The sequence below is a fragment of the Chelonia mydas genome, chromosome 21 (assembly GCF_015237465.2).
Source record: "Chelonia mydas isolate rCheMyd1 chromosome 21, rCheMyd1.pri.v2, whole genome shotgun sequence".
Taxonomy (NCBI): Eukaryota; Metazoa; Chordata; order Testudines; family Cheloniidae; genus Chelonia; species Chelonia mydas.
In genome coordinates, this window is record NC_051261.2 from 13,958,566 (window position 1) to 13,976,870 (window position 18,305).

Genomic DNA, 18,305 nt, shown 5'->3' on the forward strand with positions numbered 1-18,305 from the left:
AACCCAAGTTATTTTTAATTTTGCTCATGGATATTGAGTGACTGGTTTTTCCAGTCAGCTATTTCTGTAGGATTTTTGCGTCAAACTTTGTAAGTGTGAAAGTGGGGGTGGTCAGTTTTATTAATTCTCCATGGGACAAGATAGATTTGTAAAGCTGAAGTCTAACCAACTAGATTTGCAATTGGATAAGTGTTCTAGCCAATATTAGAACGGAATTGAATAGGAGAACTCCTTTTATTGAGTCCTGGGAGCATTTGCTTTCTGAGTTAATGCTAGATTCATTTCAGGTCAACTCTTACAATGATCTTGGACAAAAAGAAAAGGAGGACTTGTGGCACCTTAGAGACTAACACATTTATTTGAGCATAAGCTTTCGTGGGCTACAGCTCACTTCATCGGATGCATTCAGTGGAAAATACAGTGAGGAGATTTATATACACAGAGAACATGAAAGAATGGGTGTTACCATACACACTGTAACGAGAGTGATCACTTAAGATGAGCTATTACCAGCAGGAGAGCGGGGCGGGGCGTGGGAGGCGGAGAAGAAAACCTTTTGTAGTGATAATCAAGGTGGGCCATTTCCAGCAGTTGACAAGAACGTCTGAGGAACAGTGAGGGGAGGGAATAAACATGGGGAAATGGTTTTACTTTGTGTAATGACCCATCCACTCCCAGTCTCTATTCAAGCCTAAGTTAATTGTATTTAGTTAACTATTTCCCCATGTTTATTCCCCTCCCCCGACTGTTCGTCATCTTCCTATTAGCTCATCTTAAGTGATCACTCTCCTTACAGCGTGTATGGTAACACCGATTGTTTCATGTTCTCTGTGTATATAAATCTCCCCACTGTATTTTCCACTGAATGCATCCGATGAAGTGAGCTGTAGCTCACGAAAGCTTATGCTCAAATAAATTGGTTAGTCTCTAAGGTGCCACAAGTCCTCCTGTTCTTTTTGCGAATACAGACTAACATGGCTGCTACTCTGATCTTGGACAGTATTTCTCAGATCTGGACACTTGATTACTCTTAACCTATCAACACTTTATTCATTTACCCAGGACCACGTCAGTATTCAGTCAACAGTTCATCGACTGTGTGTAGATGCAGCCGAAGATCTAGGCATGTACTGAACGCACCAATACAGGCCTGCAAGCAATTGTCATACGTGATGGGTGAGGCTTAGCAGTTACACCAAGGAACAATGCAAATCACCAAGATTTCTTTTTACATTTACTTATGACATCAATCATCGCTGGATTAAAAACTGGCGAACTGCTAGGTCGCAAAATGTAATTGTAAATGGGGAATCGTCACTGAGGAGGTCGGTCTGTTTCCAGTGTGGTCCCCGCAGGGATTGGTTCTTGGCCCTACACTATTAAATATTTTTGTCAGCGACCTGGAAGAAAACATAAAATCATCACTGATAAAGTTTGCAGATGACACATCATTGGGGAGTGGTAAATAACGAAGAGAACAGGTCACTGGCACAGAACGATCTGGATTACTTAGTAAACTGAGTGCAAGCAAACAGTATGTGTTTTGATATGGCTGGTGTGTGCTGGTAAAAAACTGGACACCTGGCAACCCTAGTGTGTGTGTGTGTGTGTGAGCGTGCCATGAACGTATCGCTTTGTTCTGTGTTTAAAAGTTCTGAGAGATTTGAAATTGTCACCTGTCATTTCTGCTAAACAAAAGTTGTCAAACTTCTGCTTCTCATGGGTGCTCTGTTCACGTCTGCGTTATAATCTCTCTGTTGCGGGAGGAAAGGGTTAGCTGCTGCATGAGTTGAATTCTACGAAGGAAGCTTTAGAATGGACTCTGAGGTTGTGCTCCAGGTATTCGATAAACAATTGGTTTCCGTATTAAGCTACTTAACTGGATTCAAACTCTAGGTGTGATTGAATTCTTTAGTTGGAATGATAACCAAATGGAAAGCCACCACCTTCAAATCTGCTTTAGTGTTTTGAAGGGTTGGCTATTTTTAGTGTTCATTTGATTTAACTAATTTGATGACTTAATGCCAAACCAGTATTGAGACTGACTGACGGATTTGCCCTTGATTGGCTGGTTGTATGGCTTGTTGGCAGTTTAGCTGAACGGTATTAATAATAGCTTAGTTTTGGTGCTATGCCATCCTGGTTTCATTGTGAAGTGTTTTTAATAAGGGGTGTAAAAAGACAGTCATGTCTTTCCATAAGCCAGGTGGGTTCAGGTGAATGCCAGCTGGTCAACCTAAAAGCCCAACCGGCTATCCCTTATGAGTCTTTGCTCCTGACACCCCTCGTGGCCATAGGTGCTGGCACTAGATGCTGGGGGGCTGCCGCACCCCCGGCTTGAAGGGCTTTCCATTATACACAGGGTTTGCAGTTTGATCAATGGCTCTCAGCACCCCCACTATACAAATTGTTCCAGCCCCCCTGCTCCCTGCCTTCCGCTGTGCTGCTGGCAGAGGGGGGAGTGATGCAGTTGTCGGTGCAGTGTGGAGGAGGCCAGTGAGCTGGAACGGGGTGAGAGGCTGTTCCCTATAGGTGGAGGAGGCCGAGAGCCAGTGAGCTGGAACGGGTTTTAGAGTGGGGGGGGGCTGAGCTGCGCCTCCCCCCGCTTACCTCTGTCTGCGCCCTCCGCCACCCCTAGAGCTGGGGCCGGGAGCAGGGCTGTGGTTTCGGGAGAGGGGACACGGATCGGGTAAGGGGGCCGAGGCTGGGTGTGGAGTCCCGGGCTGGGGCCAGCAGCCAGGACCCCACATGCAGGCCGGGAGCAGAGTCCTGGGAGCGGGGCCAGCAGCCGGGACACCGCGCAAAACCCCCGCACCCTTAGTTCCCTCGCCTGTGTCGAGAGCAGCATCAGGAGGAAGGACAGAGCATTGGTGATGGCGGGGAAGCGTCAGTGTAGGACTGTTAGATTGGAACGGGCGGGCATAGGAGGAAGTGTCTTCTCTCTCGAATTGCCTCCTCTCTTGGCTAATGGTGCAGGAGCTATTGATTTCAGGCTCCAGGGCACAGACAAGCTATTTACTCAGGGCTAAGTGCAGAGACCTGCCGGATACCTGATGTCATGGGGTGTTTCAGGCTCTCTGCCCCACTAAAGCCCCAGGCCTCTGCAGAGAGAGTGAGGCTAGGCTATGTTTTATCAACCATTTTTTTCCCCCTTGGGATCAATTTGCTGCTTTTTAGTTAATGTTGGTTCAGCTGATTTAGTATTTTGAAAAGAAGATTTGTAGCCGTGCCCAGAGTCATCAGAGCTGGAGGGGCAGAGCAGGGTATGTCCACCTGCCAGGGGGAAGAAAGGGAGTCGCCAAAACCACCCTTGGCCCTCAGTCTCTGTCCTCCACCACTACTCATCTGCCTCTGCTTCTCTGCCCCCACCTCTCTCCACCTCTATCTCTCTGACTGTCCCTTTAAAAGGGCACCCGAAAAGAAATTAGCCATTGCAGAGCAGTGAGCAATATAAAGAGCTACACAGCCATGCTGAGGTCAAAGCTCAAAATGGCCTTTGGTTGGCAAAGGGCCCAATACAGCAGGGGGCTGAGTGCACTGCTATGCACCCTCTCCTCCTACAAGAACAAGGGGATTCTCCGTGAAATTGGAAAAACAGCGCACTTGACGCTGATGAATGGAAATACTTTTTCACGGAGCACATCACTAATCTGTGGAACTCATTGCCATAAGATATCCTAGAAGCGAAGAGCTTAGTAGGATTCAAAGCAGGGATTGGATGTTTCTGTGGGTAATGAGAACACCCCAGCTACATTAGGCAGGATACAAGAATCAGAAAAGATATCAATCCTCCTGCTTCAGGGCATAATCCAACCGTTAACTGCCAGGGATTAGAAAGAAATTCTTGCTCGTGGCAGGTTGTTCCATAATTCTCTACAAGGGGGTTCCATGCACCTTTCTCTGAAACAAAGCTGTAGACTAGATGGACCCCTGATCTTATCCTGCCAGGCAGTTCTGGTGTCCCATTGATCTCTCTTGTGCAAAGGGGTCTGTTGGATGAAAGTAGCTGAGGCCCACTGTGCAGGACCAGGAGTGACTGAAAATCCAGGCTTTGGGCTGTAACTGCCTGTCTTGGGGTCCAGAGGGGAATTTACCCCCTGTGCTGCATTAGGCGACATCATAGGTAATTTCCCCCCCCCCCCCCAAACCCTGGCAGGAATCCTGTCTCCACTCATCCCTTTCGAGAGTCTCCCCTCTTTTACCCACCCAGCGCATGAGCCCATGCTGCCAGGAATCAAGGTCTTGGTGACACGCCTGAGTGCCACGGGCCAGGAACAGATTTGTACCTTTCGGCCTGACTGCCCCTCTGGCAGGACAGAGGTGAGGCTGGGCCAGATCTCAGGGTGAGCTCGCAATGTCACACGCTGAAATCTGGCCCGGCCGTCGCTTGGTGTGAACAGAGGGGCAACCGCTCAGATTTCAGTGGCGCTGTGACCAAGCAGCCCGAGTAACTCTCTGGACTGCTCCAGCAGCAGCTGGACGGATGTAGGACAGGACCGCTGCTTAACAGTGACCAGTCCACAGCCCCCCTGGCTCCGCAGAACATTGAGCAAATGCCAACACCTTGGGAGCAGGGGTGTTCACCTTGCCCGGCACCACTGAAGCCCATCGGCAGGGTCCTGGGCTGGATGGGCCATTGGTCTGAGCCGGGATGACGTACGTTGCCACCAGCTGGCAGATGCAGCTCTCTCTCCTCTGCCGATTTCCTGGCACTGGCTACAAGGGTTGCTACGGAAGGAGCAACTTCGCCTTCTCTCTTAGCCCTTTGCATGCTCAGGGCCAGACTCTGATCTCACTCTCCTGGCAATCCCACTGAAGCCAGCGGCAATCCTGTGGCTTTATTGCGGTCTGCGAGCCAGGAACCACCCCCTTGGTTTCAGAGCAGTGCACAGGGGGTGCATCCGAGAGGGGATCCCTCTGCACCTGGGTTTTCAGAGAGAGGAGGGGTTGGGTCTCAGATTCCCCAGGTGGGTGCCCACCTCCAGTTCTCCCAGCTGGTGTACAGTCGGGGGAGGCACCTGCCCCGAGCAGGGCTGGAGATGCTGCTCACCAAATCGCCCTTTGTGAATCATTGCTATATTTGGCCTGGCAGCCACGTGGCTGCAAGCCCCTGCCAGTGCACTCCTGACAGCTGCTGGGAGAGGCCGGGGGGGAGGCAGGCAGGCGACAGGGAGAGAGTCCTGACAATCAGAGGAAATTATCTGGCTGATCACTGGGCCCGGAGCCCTGGCTTCCCAACGGCACCGAGCATGAGCACAGCCTGCCGCTGGAGCTAGAGACAACTGCCTTGGAGCAGCTCCAATTCTGCAGCCCCTGGGAGCCAGCGGTCCCTGGCCAGAGCTCCCACTGAGCTGGGATAGTCCAGCCAGCACGCAGACAGACTCCGACAAGGTACATGCTGCACCTTGAAGATGGGGACGGCAGCACCCTGCCTTCCAGCTCCTCTCTGGGATCCATTTTCCTCTGCTGCACTTCATCTGAGGGAGAAATGGGGTAATGTGGCCTGTTTCTCTGGGGAGATTCCCCCTTCCCCAGAGCCTGGTACTTTAGGGACTCGGACGCAGGTGGGGCTGGTGTGTGGGATGGTCCCATGATGCCTGTGTGCATAGATTTGGTTTCACGCAATGTTTACATCCCCCCGGATGTTTGTGAGTACAGCCGCAGCGCGGGGGGGAGCAGCTGGTAGACGAGGCTTCCCTGGGCCAGCGCAGGAGAGCACGGAGCCATGCCGCTGGCCTCCTGTGGGCCAGCAGGTTCCTGAATCCTGACCTACCCTACAAGGCTTGCACTTAGATCCCATGGCGATAAGGATGCAGGCTAGAGACCTTGGAGGGAGGCTGCTGGGAGGGCGGTTCACTAGCACCCGTTTGTGGAGGCGGAGAAGCTTAATGTACAGCGCCTGGCGTAATGGGGTCCTGGTTTGGGACGGGCTCCAGTACTATAAGCGAGAATCTAATCTGGCTCTCCCGCTGTCTGGAGGGGCTGATGCCGCGCCTCGGTGCTGGCTGGATGTTTGTGAAGGAGCGTGCTGGTAGATCCCAGCCATGGGGCGGGTAGGAGCCTGGGAAGCAGTGGCACGCAGGTGGGAAGTGTTTCACTGTGTCTCTTTTCCCGTAGGTCACAGACCTGGATCGCAAGCGCAGCTCCGTGGGGCAGAGGCTTGGGGAGTATCTCGCTCACTGCAAAGTGCGTCGCTCGGCCTCCATTTCTTCCAACAGACTGATTCTCGTTCACCATGCCCAGGCAGGTGAAAAGTCCCCCAGCCCCTCCTAGGGCTACTGGCTTTGCCGGGTCCCTGAAGGGGTGCGTGCTGGAAGGGCGCCGCGTTCCTCTCTGAGCCCATGGCTTTGCTGTGCTCTGGCACCCATGCGCTGCGTCAGATGGGATCCACTCATCTGTGGGCTACGAAGCTGTCTGGGTGGCTGATTGGAATGAACCGCAGAGAGCCAGAGGCGGTCGTCTCTTCGGGGGCCTTGTTGGTTTAAAGGACACCGGGTAGCCCATGGAGCAGGGAACGCTGATCTCAGCAGTGCAAGCTTCAGCTTAACCAATGACTCGGGGCTGCGAGGTGAGAGCAGGCGTGGGGGAGCCTGCACCCTGTCCCAAGCTGCCTGTCTCTGACGATCGCCGCAATGGGCCGCGGGCAGCTGTAGCGATGTGATCTGCTGTCCGACCGATCTACGGCCCCAAGAGAGACCCCGAGGAGGTCGTCTAAGCAAACCCCTAGGCGAGGCGAATTGGCCTCTCTGGAGACTGGCACGTGGCTGAAACGGGCCACCACCACCACCATGATGTGCGAGGTGATGCCCACCATCAACGAGGGCGACCCCCTGGGGTCCCAGCAGGGCCCCGACTCGGAGGCCAACTTCGAGCAGCTAATGGTGAACATGCTGGACGAGCGAGACAAGCTGCTGGAAACGCTGCGGGAGACCCGGGAGACTCTGGCCTTGACCCAGAGTCGGTTACAGGAGACCGGGCATGAGCGAGACCAGCTGCAGAGGCAACTCAATTCTGCCCTCCCGCAGGTAAGGAGAGCGGCTCCGGAGCTCTGCTGGGACGAGGGAGGGCCAGGGCTGGGGACCTTGGCAGGGCCGTGGGAATAGGGTAGATGTCTCCGGGATTTCTCCAGGCTCCTTGCTAGCACTGCTGTACAGCGAGCATCCAGGCTAGCCCGGTTTGGGCTGCTGCAAACCTGGCAGCCTGGTGCTTAAAGCCAGGATGGAGCCAGGAAATGCAGCTCTGCCAGAACATTCCCAGAAGCGGCCTCTCATTCCGAGTGTCTGACTTCCGACCCCTTGGGCCTGATACTTCCAAAGTGCTGAGCGCCCGCAGATCCCATTGGCTGCAGCTGTAGTGACGGTGGCTCAGCACCCCGGCAAATCACGTGTTAGGTGGGTGAGGTTGGGCACCCGGGAATCGAGGCCCCTTTTGGACATACTGGCCTCAATGGGGCTAAAGAGATGTCCCTGAAGGCGAAGGCCAACTGCCCGCTCAGTGGGGCCGTTCACGTTCATTATAACCCTTCCTCAGACCCGCGCTGCCCGGCCTCTAAGTTCCCCCGCGCAGGTGGCTCCCTGCTGACGGCCTCCTGGAGACTCTGCGGGTGGGGAGGGCGGATTCTGCTGTCCCAGTCCCAACAGCTGGGTCCCAGCTTTGGGTCGTGTATCCCTGAACCGGAGCTACTGAGGTTTGGAGAGCAAACGTTCATGTTCTCCTGCTCACAGCCTTTCCCAACCCGAGGAAGGATGGCCCAGTGGTTAGGGCGCTGACTTGGGAGACCTGGGTTCAAACCCCTGCTCTGCCGCAGACTCCCTGTGTGCCCTTGGGTGAGTCCCTTAGCCTCTCTGGCCTTAGTTCCCATCTGTACAATGGGGATAATAGCCCTGCCTCCCACAGCGGGAGTGTGAGGGTAAAGATTGGGAGGTGATCAGATACTACGGTCACGGGCACCACCGAAGTGCCATTTATCGCTCCTCTGAACGGGGGAGGGGTGGGGCGGGGCAGGGCGCTGGTGCTGAGCGTCAGAGGCACGTCACGCCCTCAGCACAGGGCAGCGAGGGGCGTGAGGGGCCAGCTGTGCTCACGAGCCCAGAGACTTGGCTGCCGTGACCCCCAGCTTTGCCCTCGCCATTGGGCCAGCTCGGCCACTAGCTGAGGGTTTAGCCGCTTGGCAGGGTTTCCCTGTTTTAATCAAGGGCCTCAAACAGCGTGAAGCCTATGGGCTGGCTGGAACTGAGCATGGCCGGGCGGGAGCCCGGTGTTGCAGGGCTTTGTCACTACCCGCTGTCCCCGCCAGCCTGCGGGGAAGCTGTGCCTGCAGCGCATTGCTGGAGCTGCTGGTGCTGGTATCTGTCCCTTTCCAGCCACAGAGCTGAAAGAGCCTTACAAAGCAGGTCAGGATCATTATGCCCTTGGTACGGATGGGGAAACTGAGGCACTGTGCGGGGAAGTGACGTGTCCGTGGTCACCCAGCTGGTCAGTGGGCAGACCCACGAATGGAACTGAAGTCTTCTGAGTCCCAGCCCAGTGCTCTGTCCACTAGGCCACGCTGCCTCCATTGTGTTGGGACCTGAGCACCTAATTCAGAGCATTCTAACCAAATTCTCCCTGAGCCGCGGACTGATCAGACGTCCTCCCTGGGGTCTCACTCAGTGCATTAACATGGCTGGTTAAAACGCAAGAGTCTCACAAAAACGCAGGTGTGTCAGGGAGATAAATATGGTTCGTGGAAATTTTTGTAGGCCCCAAATATATATTTAATATCAACACCCAGCTCTTTTATTGCCCTTTCTGTCCATAGTTATCAAAGCGCTTTACAAATCAGGTTGGTATTGTTAATCTCCATTGTGCAAGTGGGGAAACCGAGGCACAGAGCGGTGACGTGACTTGCTCAAGGCCACCCAGCAGGCCAGTGACTGAGTTGGGAATAGAACCCAGGTCTCCGGATTGCCAGTCCAGTGGCCCTCTCCTTATGACCCGATGGCAGTTGTTCTGCTGGGCACACTGCACATACAGTACACAGGGGGGCTGCTGGTCCAGGCAAAAGAAATTGGCCATCTGCCACCAGATGACTTTAAATCTTGGGGCATAATGAGGTGTGCGGTGCAGTGAGTCCTGGCTGCAGATCCTGGGTTATAGAAATGAGAAGATCAAGCAAAATGTTGGCAGGAGAGAACAGTGGTTAATATGCACGGTCTGAGGAGGAAGAAAATAAAGCTAGGTCCTTGGCTGGTGGCCCCTCACGCAGCCTGCTGGTCTGGCTGGTGTTTGACGCCCCTGATGTCGGATGGTGTGTTTGGCAGGGCTCTGGGGGTGGCTGGACCTTTGGGGCTGGATGAGGAACTTGTCACCCCTGACTGGGGATCTAATATGCTGGCTGACGCCTCAAGATGTTTAGGATAATCCTGAGAGGGCAGTTTGAAGGGGCAATAGCGCTGCTTGCCGGTGGAACGCAGGAGCACGTTCCCTGCCCTGGGAGCAGGACTGGCCTCTGGGCCAGCGTGTTATAACTCCAAAGCATGGCCCGTTGCAAAGCGGGATAGTTTTAAAGCGCACTGGGGAACTGCGGCTGCAGGGTCCACACGGACACTTAGCTCGCAGCAGGCTAGTGTGGGGGTAGATTTGCACCCCAGCTTGCTGCGAACTAAGCGTATGTGTAGCCAAGCCCATGGGCTAACCTTCCCCTACACTCCTGGGAGGGAGGTAGCAGCTGGTGGTGAAACTGAGGCACAGAGAACAATGTGGTTTGCCCTCGGTGGTCAGTGGCTGAATTGTCAGACTTCCTGTCTCCAGTCCCCTGCTCTAACCACTAGACCCCTTGGCCTCTCCCCATCGACTCAGGAGGGCACGGTCTCTGCTGGAGCCCAGGCACTGTGCCAGAATGGACAGCCAAGGTGAGCCAAGCTAATGGTGTAATGGCTGGATCTTTGCGGGGTCTGCCGTTCCCCCTGGCTTCAGAGGCAGCACCTCTGGAACTTGGGGTATTAGGTCCATGATTAGCCAGGTTAGAACATCCCGGGGCTCTGTCAGCTGGAAAGGCCGCTCCACACCTGCGGAAACGCTGTCAGGGTATCTTCCACCTAACAGCACAACTAGGGCTTAGGTCCTGGGTGATTTTTCGGGAACACTAGGGGGTTCCTGCCCCCAGCTGTCCTGGCTCTGCTGGGTTCCAGGTGTGTGTCAGTCCGTACCTGGCTTCCAGATTACGGCTGTCCACCATGACAGGGCCCCAACAGCTTCTCCTCTTGGGCTCCTGCTCACCTGCTCCCCACCAGTGGCCCCCACACTTCTGCACTCCCTGGAAGAGGAAATGGGGACGTGGTTCTTCTTATCGTCCTTTTCACCAATAGAACTCAAAGCGCTCTCCAAAGGAGGCCAGCATTATTATCCCTGTTGTACAGATGGGGAAACTGAGGCACAGAGGGGCAATGACTGACCTGAAGTAGGCCTTCCTTCCATGGCCCTGCATTACCTGGGCAGGTGAATGAACACAAACCTTGCTTCCCCACCCCTGACCTCTCCACCTCCTGAACACATGCAATGGGGACACGTGGTTTATTTTTCTTTATTTTGGGCCTGATCCTGAGACGTGACCTCAGTGGGAGGCACAGGTGCTGAGCACCCCTCACGGTCAGACCCTGGGTGCGACTGAGAAACACGGACCGTGACACTGTCCCTCCGGCACCTGCATCTGTGTGGCAGCGTCTCCTTGACAGTGCGTCAGGCCTGCTAGGCCTTGCCTGTGCTCTGGTCTAGATGGAGGTCTGGGGGGATGCCACAAGGTCCTGCTGTCCCATTGCGGATTTCGCCCTTTGCACGGGATGCCGTGCGATGTCCGTGGATCTATGGCTGTTCTGTTGGGCGGGAGAAGGCCCCCCTGGTTGTTCTCTCAGTTGCCGGCGCTGAGCTCTGCCCTGGGCCCCTCGTGCCGGGAGAGTTGAAGTTCAAATTGCTGGAAAGCCAGGCGTAGTGGCATTAGGGGGGCGCTTCCCACACAGCGCAGCCGGGCAATTTTGAACTCTGCTGCCGTGCGTGTGTGGCAACCTGCACTGTCGGAGCCCAGCCCAGCTCCCGCTCCTGCCTGTCCAGCCCAGGGGGCCTGGCCGTGCCCTCTGCAGCACCCGCCGAGGCTGAGGGAGGGACTCCGCCCGGGATTCTCTGGGGCACTCGTAGGCAGGGCTCACAGTGGGTTGGTTCGGGTGCTGGGATGAGGGTGCTGTTACGAAGCGTGTGGGGGTGTTAACCACCCTTGTCTCCTAAGGGGGCCACAGCTCCAGGGTGCTGGGGATCCTGGCCTGCGGCCTCTCTGCTCCCTGGCTGGTCTCAGGGCTGTTCCCTGCCCGCTGCGGCGTTTCCGCGTGATTCTCTCTGCCCAGCCTGTCACTGGGAGCCTCTGTCCTTCGGCGGCTGCACCTCACCCTCCCCTGATCTCCAGTGGGGAGCAGAGCATCTCCTCCTTGGCCGGCCAGGGCACTGCTGCATGGGGAGGGGGAGCCGTGCTCTGCATCCTTCGGGGGTGGCTTAGGCTCTGCCTAGACACACAAGAGAGTAGCCTCCCCTCCCATCCTAGAGCAGAGCAGGGGCCCAGGGCTTGGCCTTCTCCGGCTACCAAGGACTGTTCCTCTGTCATGCGGGATACAGAGCGGTGAAACTCAACCTTCTTTGGAGCCCAGCCCTTCACACTCGCTGACGGCTCTCTCCTGTCTGGTGGTCCGCACTGCCCCTCAGGTGTCTGTCAGTGGGCCACTGAGGCAGGGGGCCCTTGGCATGAGCTGGCGTCTGGCCTGCCAGCACCGCACCGTTAATCCCTCCTCACCTCCCCCTCGGGCCACGTAAACCTGGGAGGGAAGGAGGACGTGGCAGGTTCTCAGGTGGTCCGGAAGCAGCAAGGACCAGTTCATAGCCTGGAAAACTGCACCCCCCACCCCTGCCTTCAGCAGGGATCACCCCTCAAAAACATCCAGCTCTGACTCTGATCTCAGGGGGCTCCACCCTTCTTGTGGGGGCTGAGCGCTGCCCAGACTCCATCTCTGAGGCTGTTCGCCCTCGGGCGTGGCTGGCAGCTGCTCTAAAGCAGTGGGGTGATGATGCTCGCGGAAAAGCCACATAGCTGCATTCTGGATGCAGCCTGGGCTATTGCAATAGGCGGTTAATGCCGGTAGGTGGTGCTCCAGGCTAGCCAAGTTCCCGGAGGCGGCCGGCAGGTGCTGTGAAGGGGGCATCTGGTTGAACCATTGCTCCACTGGTGAAGGGCACTGGCCTGCAGTCAGCTGGAGTCTGAGCTGCTCAGTCAGTTTGTCTGATTCCTTTGCTGCCTGCTGAGGGGGCTGCTTAACCCTTTCCGAGCTGGGTTCCGCTCACCCGCTGACCACGTCCCAGCTGGGCTACTGTTGCTTGTTGTTATTTCATTTAAATTCACGGCGAGAAAGCTCATGCCCAGAGCTCTTGGCAGCACGGCGGCTGATCTACACGTGCTTTGAGCTGTACGCCAGATCAGCTGGCACCCTGGGCGGCGTGGCAGGCCGGCTCTGCCGGGAGGTGTCCGGGCAAAGGGCAGCACCAAGGGTTGGTTGTTGCGGGACGTGTCGAGGACAGCGTGGCGGGTCGCACTGGGATCCACCCTGTGCTCTGGCATAGCCGGAGTCCTGGGCAGCGTGGTGTGAGGGCGATAGTGGGCTGTGCGTGGGCCTTGGGGGGCATCGTGGGACATCGTAAGCCTGATCTGGATGACAGGGCAGGCAGGTGGGATTGGAACATGCCCACGCAGCATGGTGAGCTGTATAGAACATGCCTGTATCCCAGGGATGGGTGGGAGTTATTGGGATAGGGAGCCCCACAAACAAGCGCTGTTCGGGTGTGACTGGAGGGCACAGCTGGCAAGGGGTCCTGGGATGTGCCTGGCACCTGGGTGCACAGTGGGCAGACAGCTCGCAGGCCGTGGGGAGCCTGGGCCGAGCTGGGACCTTGTCACTTTCTAACCGTGGCCGGGTTTGAGTTCAGGGGTGTCCAATGGGTGTTAATGGACTGAGCTGCCCCGGGGAAGGTGAACGCCGGGCCATGTCCCTCATTCAGCCGGCTTGATGCGCTGTCCAAACCAGTCGCAAACAACGGGCCCAGCCACCCGTGCGCGTGGCGGGTCTCAAAGCACGCGACCCTCGGCACCCCCGGGGGCCTGCTGCTAGCGTTGGCCAGGCCGGCTCTGGGGGCTGCTGCAGTCAGCAGGGGCTGTGCGTGCTCAGCGCCTGCCAGCGTTCGGCCCGCACCTGGTGCGGTACAGGAGGGGTTTCCTGCCTGTGAAGCCACAGGCACTAAAAGCACCAGGGAGGGGCGGCAAGGTGGCTGCGCAGCTGTCTGGACACTGCTGGGCTTTGCAGAGTCACTAGCACTGGCTGGAGGGACGGCCCTGCCCCTGCAGGGATGTTTGGCTGGACCTTGCAGAGCCATGCCGGGGGCAGGGAGGAGTTTGCTCTCTGCTGTTCAGATCTCGGCCTCTCGGCCGGGGAGAGAGTCCAGCTCTGGCAGGGGGAGCCTGCTTGGGTCCCCTTTGCCTCCACGCTCCTGTCCCTTCCTGCCTCGCAGGCTCGTCTCTCTGGGTTGCAGAGCAGGGCGCAGGATGTTGTCATGGGCCCATCTGTTCTCTGGGCTGGAGCAGACGCGGGGACTGGGCTGGACGCCTAGGAGCAGCCCCAGCCTGCGGGTCAGGGGAGGGGGTGCCAGCGGAGAACGGGGCTTGCTACAGCGCTCGTGTGAGGGGGGATTGTTCTCTCTGCAGGGCACCTGGGGCTGTTCTGCTCCCAGTTATTAAAGGTCTGGAGCCCTGGAAAGGAGCCCTGGCTCTGACCTCCTGCCTGCAGGGAGAGATGCTGACGCCCCCTGGGTATCTCGCCTGTGTGAAGGCTCATGGGTCCTCTTCCACCAGTGCTCGGTGCGTTGGGGAGAATGGAGAGCGGAGCTTGGGGACCGACCCATTGGCCACAAGGTGTAGGGCAGGGAGAGTGGGGCCAGAGGGCCCTGCATGGCTGGAGCTCACCGATCTGCCAGGGAGCCCGGGAGGCTTGAGACATTTTGGCCCCTCACTGGCTCTCTTCCAGCATCGGGACGCCTGACCCTCATGCTCCTTCCCCTCCTGCCCCCGAAATCCCAGCGCCAGGGATTTGGCTCCATCTCAGCAAAGACTTTAGATCCTGGGGAGGCAACTTGGCTGAACCTGGTGTGATAAAGCCAGGGCCACGCTGCCCCACAGGCTTGGGCCGGGGCTGGAGGCTGGCAGCTGGCTCATAGTTTGCAGGGACAGGGACCTCTCACCCTTCAGTGGGTACTGCATGCCCGGAAGAAACACAGGAAAATGCCTCTGGGGAAGGGCCCTGCTCCATGGTGCTGGACTGGTCCTGAATCCCGCAGGAGCCGGGCGCTTCATGCCAGGCTGGGGAGCGAGAGCTGGACTAGCTGACCACAGCATCTTATTGCCTCCAGCTGACTGCCTGAGCTCGGCGCCCCATGGTCCTTTGCCTCCCCACCCTGGCAAACCTCCAGCTGGCCTGTGGGACCCAGCCCAGACAGATGCCCACTAGGCTGCGCCCCTATCCTCCGCTGAACAAAGTCCTGCCCCCAAACACGAGTGGGGTGATGCCCCATCACACTCCTCCTGGGCCCCGTGCCCTCTCCCCCAGCTGGGCAAGGGGCCGCTGCGTCCATCCATGGTGGGCAGCTGGAGCGAGAGCATCCCAGGTCACCCTGATGGCGAGGGCTGCCCACCCCACAGGCTGCTGCAGCCACTCCCGGATTAAGGGGCTGTGCGGATTTACTTGCAGTTCTTGCTCCAATTCCGACTCCTCCATGTCTCCGCACAGGGAACATGCAAGCGAAGCAGAGCAAACTAGGTCACTGCAAAGGGCCTCTGTGCATCTGTGCGCTCCTCCGGGTTCGTCCGCTGGGTCCCCCCGCTGCGGGCGCCCGCTCGCGGCTCCCCGTCTGAGCCATGGGGCTGGCTCCCTCCGACCCTGGGAAGGGGAACGATTAGCGCACGCAGCAGATGGGGAATTTCTGCGAGCTCCAAATGCCTCCTCCTGCCGAGTGCATCGCTGATCCTTTCCCAGTGCCCCAGCGCTCCGTCCCCTGCACAGAGAGGCAGGCTCGACGCGAAGCAGCTCCCCGGCTGCCTTCGGCTCGGAGCGGTTCCTCGTGCCTGGACTTTCAGCACCCTGGGTCTCGCTAACCGACCCCCCTTTCCCCCCGCCCCGGGGCTAGCGCCTGCTCTCCCCCCAGGCTGGCAGAGCCGTGGATTTACAGCTCCAGCGGGAGATGATTCCCTGGCATGAATGCAGGGGACAAATCCATAACGATTCATCTGCCCAATGGGACTCATTTCAGCATGTACATGTACCAGGTAAGCGGGGCTCCCCACCCGGGAAAGGTGGAGTAGGGGGATTCTGGAGTAGGGGGATTCTGGGCTCTTAGGGCCCAAATGGGACATCAGCCTCATCAACGGGCATCAGTTCTACTGGGTAAACCCGCCGATTTCCCCCGTGGTGCTCAGAGTTCCTTCTCTGCCAGGCTCCATGTCTGGAGGGGAGACAGGCTGCGAGAGAACCCCCCTCTTGGACCATCCTGGGCACAGATGACACCTTCGCAAATGCCAGGATGGCTGGAGCCCCCACCCCAGGGTCTCTGGCTGTGTTTGCAGCCTCGGTGCTGCTGCTGGCCAGGGAGCACCAGCCCCCAAGCCATTTCGGATACACTTAGAGAGGCCCTTGGCTTGTGACGTTTTTGGGGAAGGCCTTGGCTCTTGGCAGGTTTATGGTGGCCCTTGGCTGGTGCCATGTTCAGAGGGTGGCACCCTTGGCTGGCACCGCATTCAGGTCAGGGGGACCCTTTGCTCTTGCTGCATTCAGATGGGGGGGCACCTGTGGCTCGCAGTGCAGTAAGGTGAGGGGGAGGCTCTGTCCTGCACTGTGGTGAGGAGTGGGAGCCCTTGGCTCACAGAGGGGTCAGGTGGGGGTTGCCCATGGCTTGCCATGGGGGTGGCTCCGCCTTGCTCTGTGGTCAGGTGAGGATGAGGGGGGGCAGGCTGGCTGCTTGAATTGACCCGCAGGGCCGGGGGAGTCTGCGTTTGTGGGTGCTCATTGAAGGCCACAGCCAGGACATTAGGCTGGGGGTTCCCAGGTAGAGCAAACCCCTAAGGCCCTATATGCCCTTCCTAGCCAGCCGGGTGTGCATGGCCCTGGCTCTCCCCGGGGCCCACTGCTGCTCTCCCGGCTGTGACAGCGGCCACTCTCTGCGGGTGGGCGTGCTGGGCACAGCGCCCGAGCTACCTGTGTTCCATACACCAGGATTGTGCTGGGAGTAGGAAATAAGGGGAATCCCCCCGCTAGGGAATATTGATCTGGGATATGCCGCCCCCCAGCAGCAGGGCTAGCAAGTCATGTCAGGAGATTGCCACGGCTTCAGCAGGAGGGTCAGAGATGCCTACGTGCCCGTGCCCTGCCCCGGCTGCTCTTATAACAACAAGGGCGTGTGGGGCTGGCAGGAGACATGCTGCTGCCCTGAGCCAGAGCGGGGCAGCTGGGTTTTCTGCCCGCTCCCAGATGTGCTCTGCGAGGAACGAGCAGCCTGCCTTCCCACGCAGGAATTCACGGCTCTTGGCATTCATCCCTGCGGCTGGATTGCTTGTTTGGGGCTGGGGGTGGCCTCTTCGAGGAGTTTGTGTGTGTATAAGGTCAGGGTGTGTTTTTTGTTCATAGGGGGCAGGGCTGGGGTTGATGGGAGGATGCACCCCATGCAGACAGGGTCAGAATGGGGCGCAAGGGGACTGTGTAGGGGGGTGGGTGGGGCCCCTGTGTCCCCTGGCCCCTCCCAGGGGCTGAGATGCGATCCCTTTACATCTAGTCTCCCTGCGCTGCTGTGAGGTGCCTGCGATTGTCACTAACTGAGTGGCTGCCCCTTGCTTCGGGGCCGGCGCCAGCACGAAGCTCCCAGATGCCACGTGTCGGAGCCCGGGAAGCGATCTCTGCCAAGGGGCCGCCAGAGCATTGGAGTCGTTCTCCTAATCCTCGCTGGCATGCCATGGCCCCCAAAAGGCCGAATTGCTGTGCGATTTCCCAGGGAGACTAAGCTCCCTTAATGCTTCATACGTGATTTATTTATTCATGTGTGACTTCATCAGGCTGAAAACACTGGTTTCCAAGCTCTGGCCAGGCCTGCCTTTCCGTGCTTCCTGGGGCTAATGACTGAGCGCTGATGGCCGCCCCTCTCTGCTCCTGCAGCCTGCACCGCTGGCTTCCAGGCAGGGTCCGTTCTCTGCGTGCTTTTGGAGCGAGGCCCTCTCCCTGTGTCAGTCTGCTCCCAAATCCCTTGGGCTCCCCTTTCCTGTGTCTGCAGACCCTTGCAGGCGGTCAGACTTGCTCTCTGCATGTGTCTGCAGCCGGGTCCCTCACGTACTAGCAGGCTCCTGGTTGAGCCCATTTGCTGCATATACGTGCAGTGGGGCATTCAGCTTCCAACCGGAGCCTTCTCCCCACAAGCAGTGACATCTGGGCCCAGCATGGGCTTGTAGGTCCTGCCCGAGCTGAGCCTGCTCCCCCAGCTAGCTGCACCTGGGCCCTCTTTGTGCTTCATTCCTGGGTCCAGAGTTTATTCCCAGGGGCCGATCTGCCATCTGGAAGTGGACCTATGCTCCTGCAGGCACCCCGCATACAGCCCAGAGTCAGGCCTTTGTGTGGGAATTAAAGGGCAAGTTGAAAAGACTGCATCGCCTGTTGTTTTGTTCTGTGCCCCTAGCACAGCGGGGCCCGGGTCCATGACTGGGTTCCTAGGGGCTGCTGCAATCCAAATGATAAATAATCCTGATCGGCCAAAAGTCCCAGTCTGCAGTTGTTTTACGGTAGATTTCCAGTATCAGATGGGGCCACTGGTGCACCTAGTCCTAGGGCTGGGTGAAAACTTGGTTGCAAACAGTGTCGTATTTAAGACACTGGTGAGGCCTCAGCTGGAGTCCTGTGTCCAGTGCTGGGTGTCACACGTGAGGGAAGATGTGGACACGTTGGAGAGAGTCCAGAGGAGAGCAACAAAATTGACAAAAGGTTTAGAAAACCTGTCTTACGGCTACAGGGAAAGGTTAAAAACACTGTGTAGTGCTGAGAAAAGAAGACGGAGTGGATAGTCTCCAAATATGTGAAGGGCTGTTAGAAAGAGGACAGGGATCAATTGTTCTCCATGTCTCCTGAAGGTAGGACAAAAGGAATGGGCTTAAATTGCAGCCAGGGAGGTTGAGGATAGATAGTAGGGAAAACTGTCTGACTCTCAGGGTA

General features: G+C 57.4%; 1 protein-coding gene across 5 annotated transcripts in view; it reads left to right on the forward strand.

The window, feature by feature from the left end:
- The window catches only part of PPFIA4 (PTPRF interacting protein alpha 4), a 166,261-nt gene that overhangs the window by 62,609 nt on the left and 85,347 nt on the right, over positions 1-18,305 (forward strand). For all 5 annotated transcript variants that reach the window (XM_037885111.2, XM_037885113.2, XM_037885114.2 and 2 more), the window contains exon 2: positions 6,118-7,025. In XM_037885111.2, coding sequence (XP_037741039.1) covers positions 6,789-7,025 — 237 coding nt within the window. In that variant the 5' untranslated portion in view covers positions 6,118-6,788. The remainder of the gene's footprint in view (positions 1-6,117; positions 7,026-18,305) is intronic.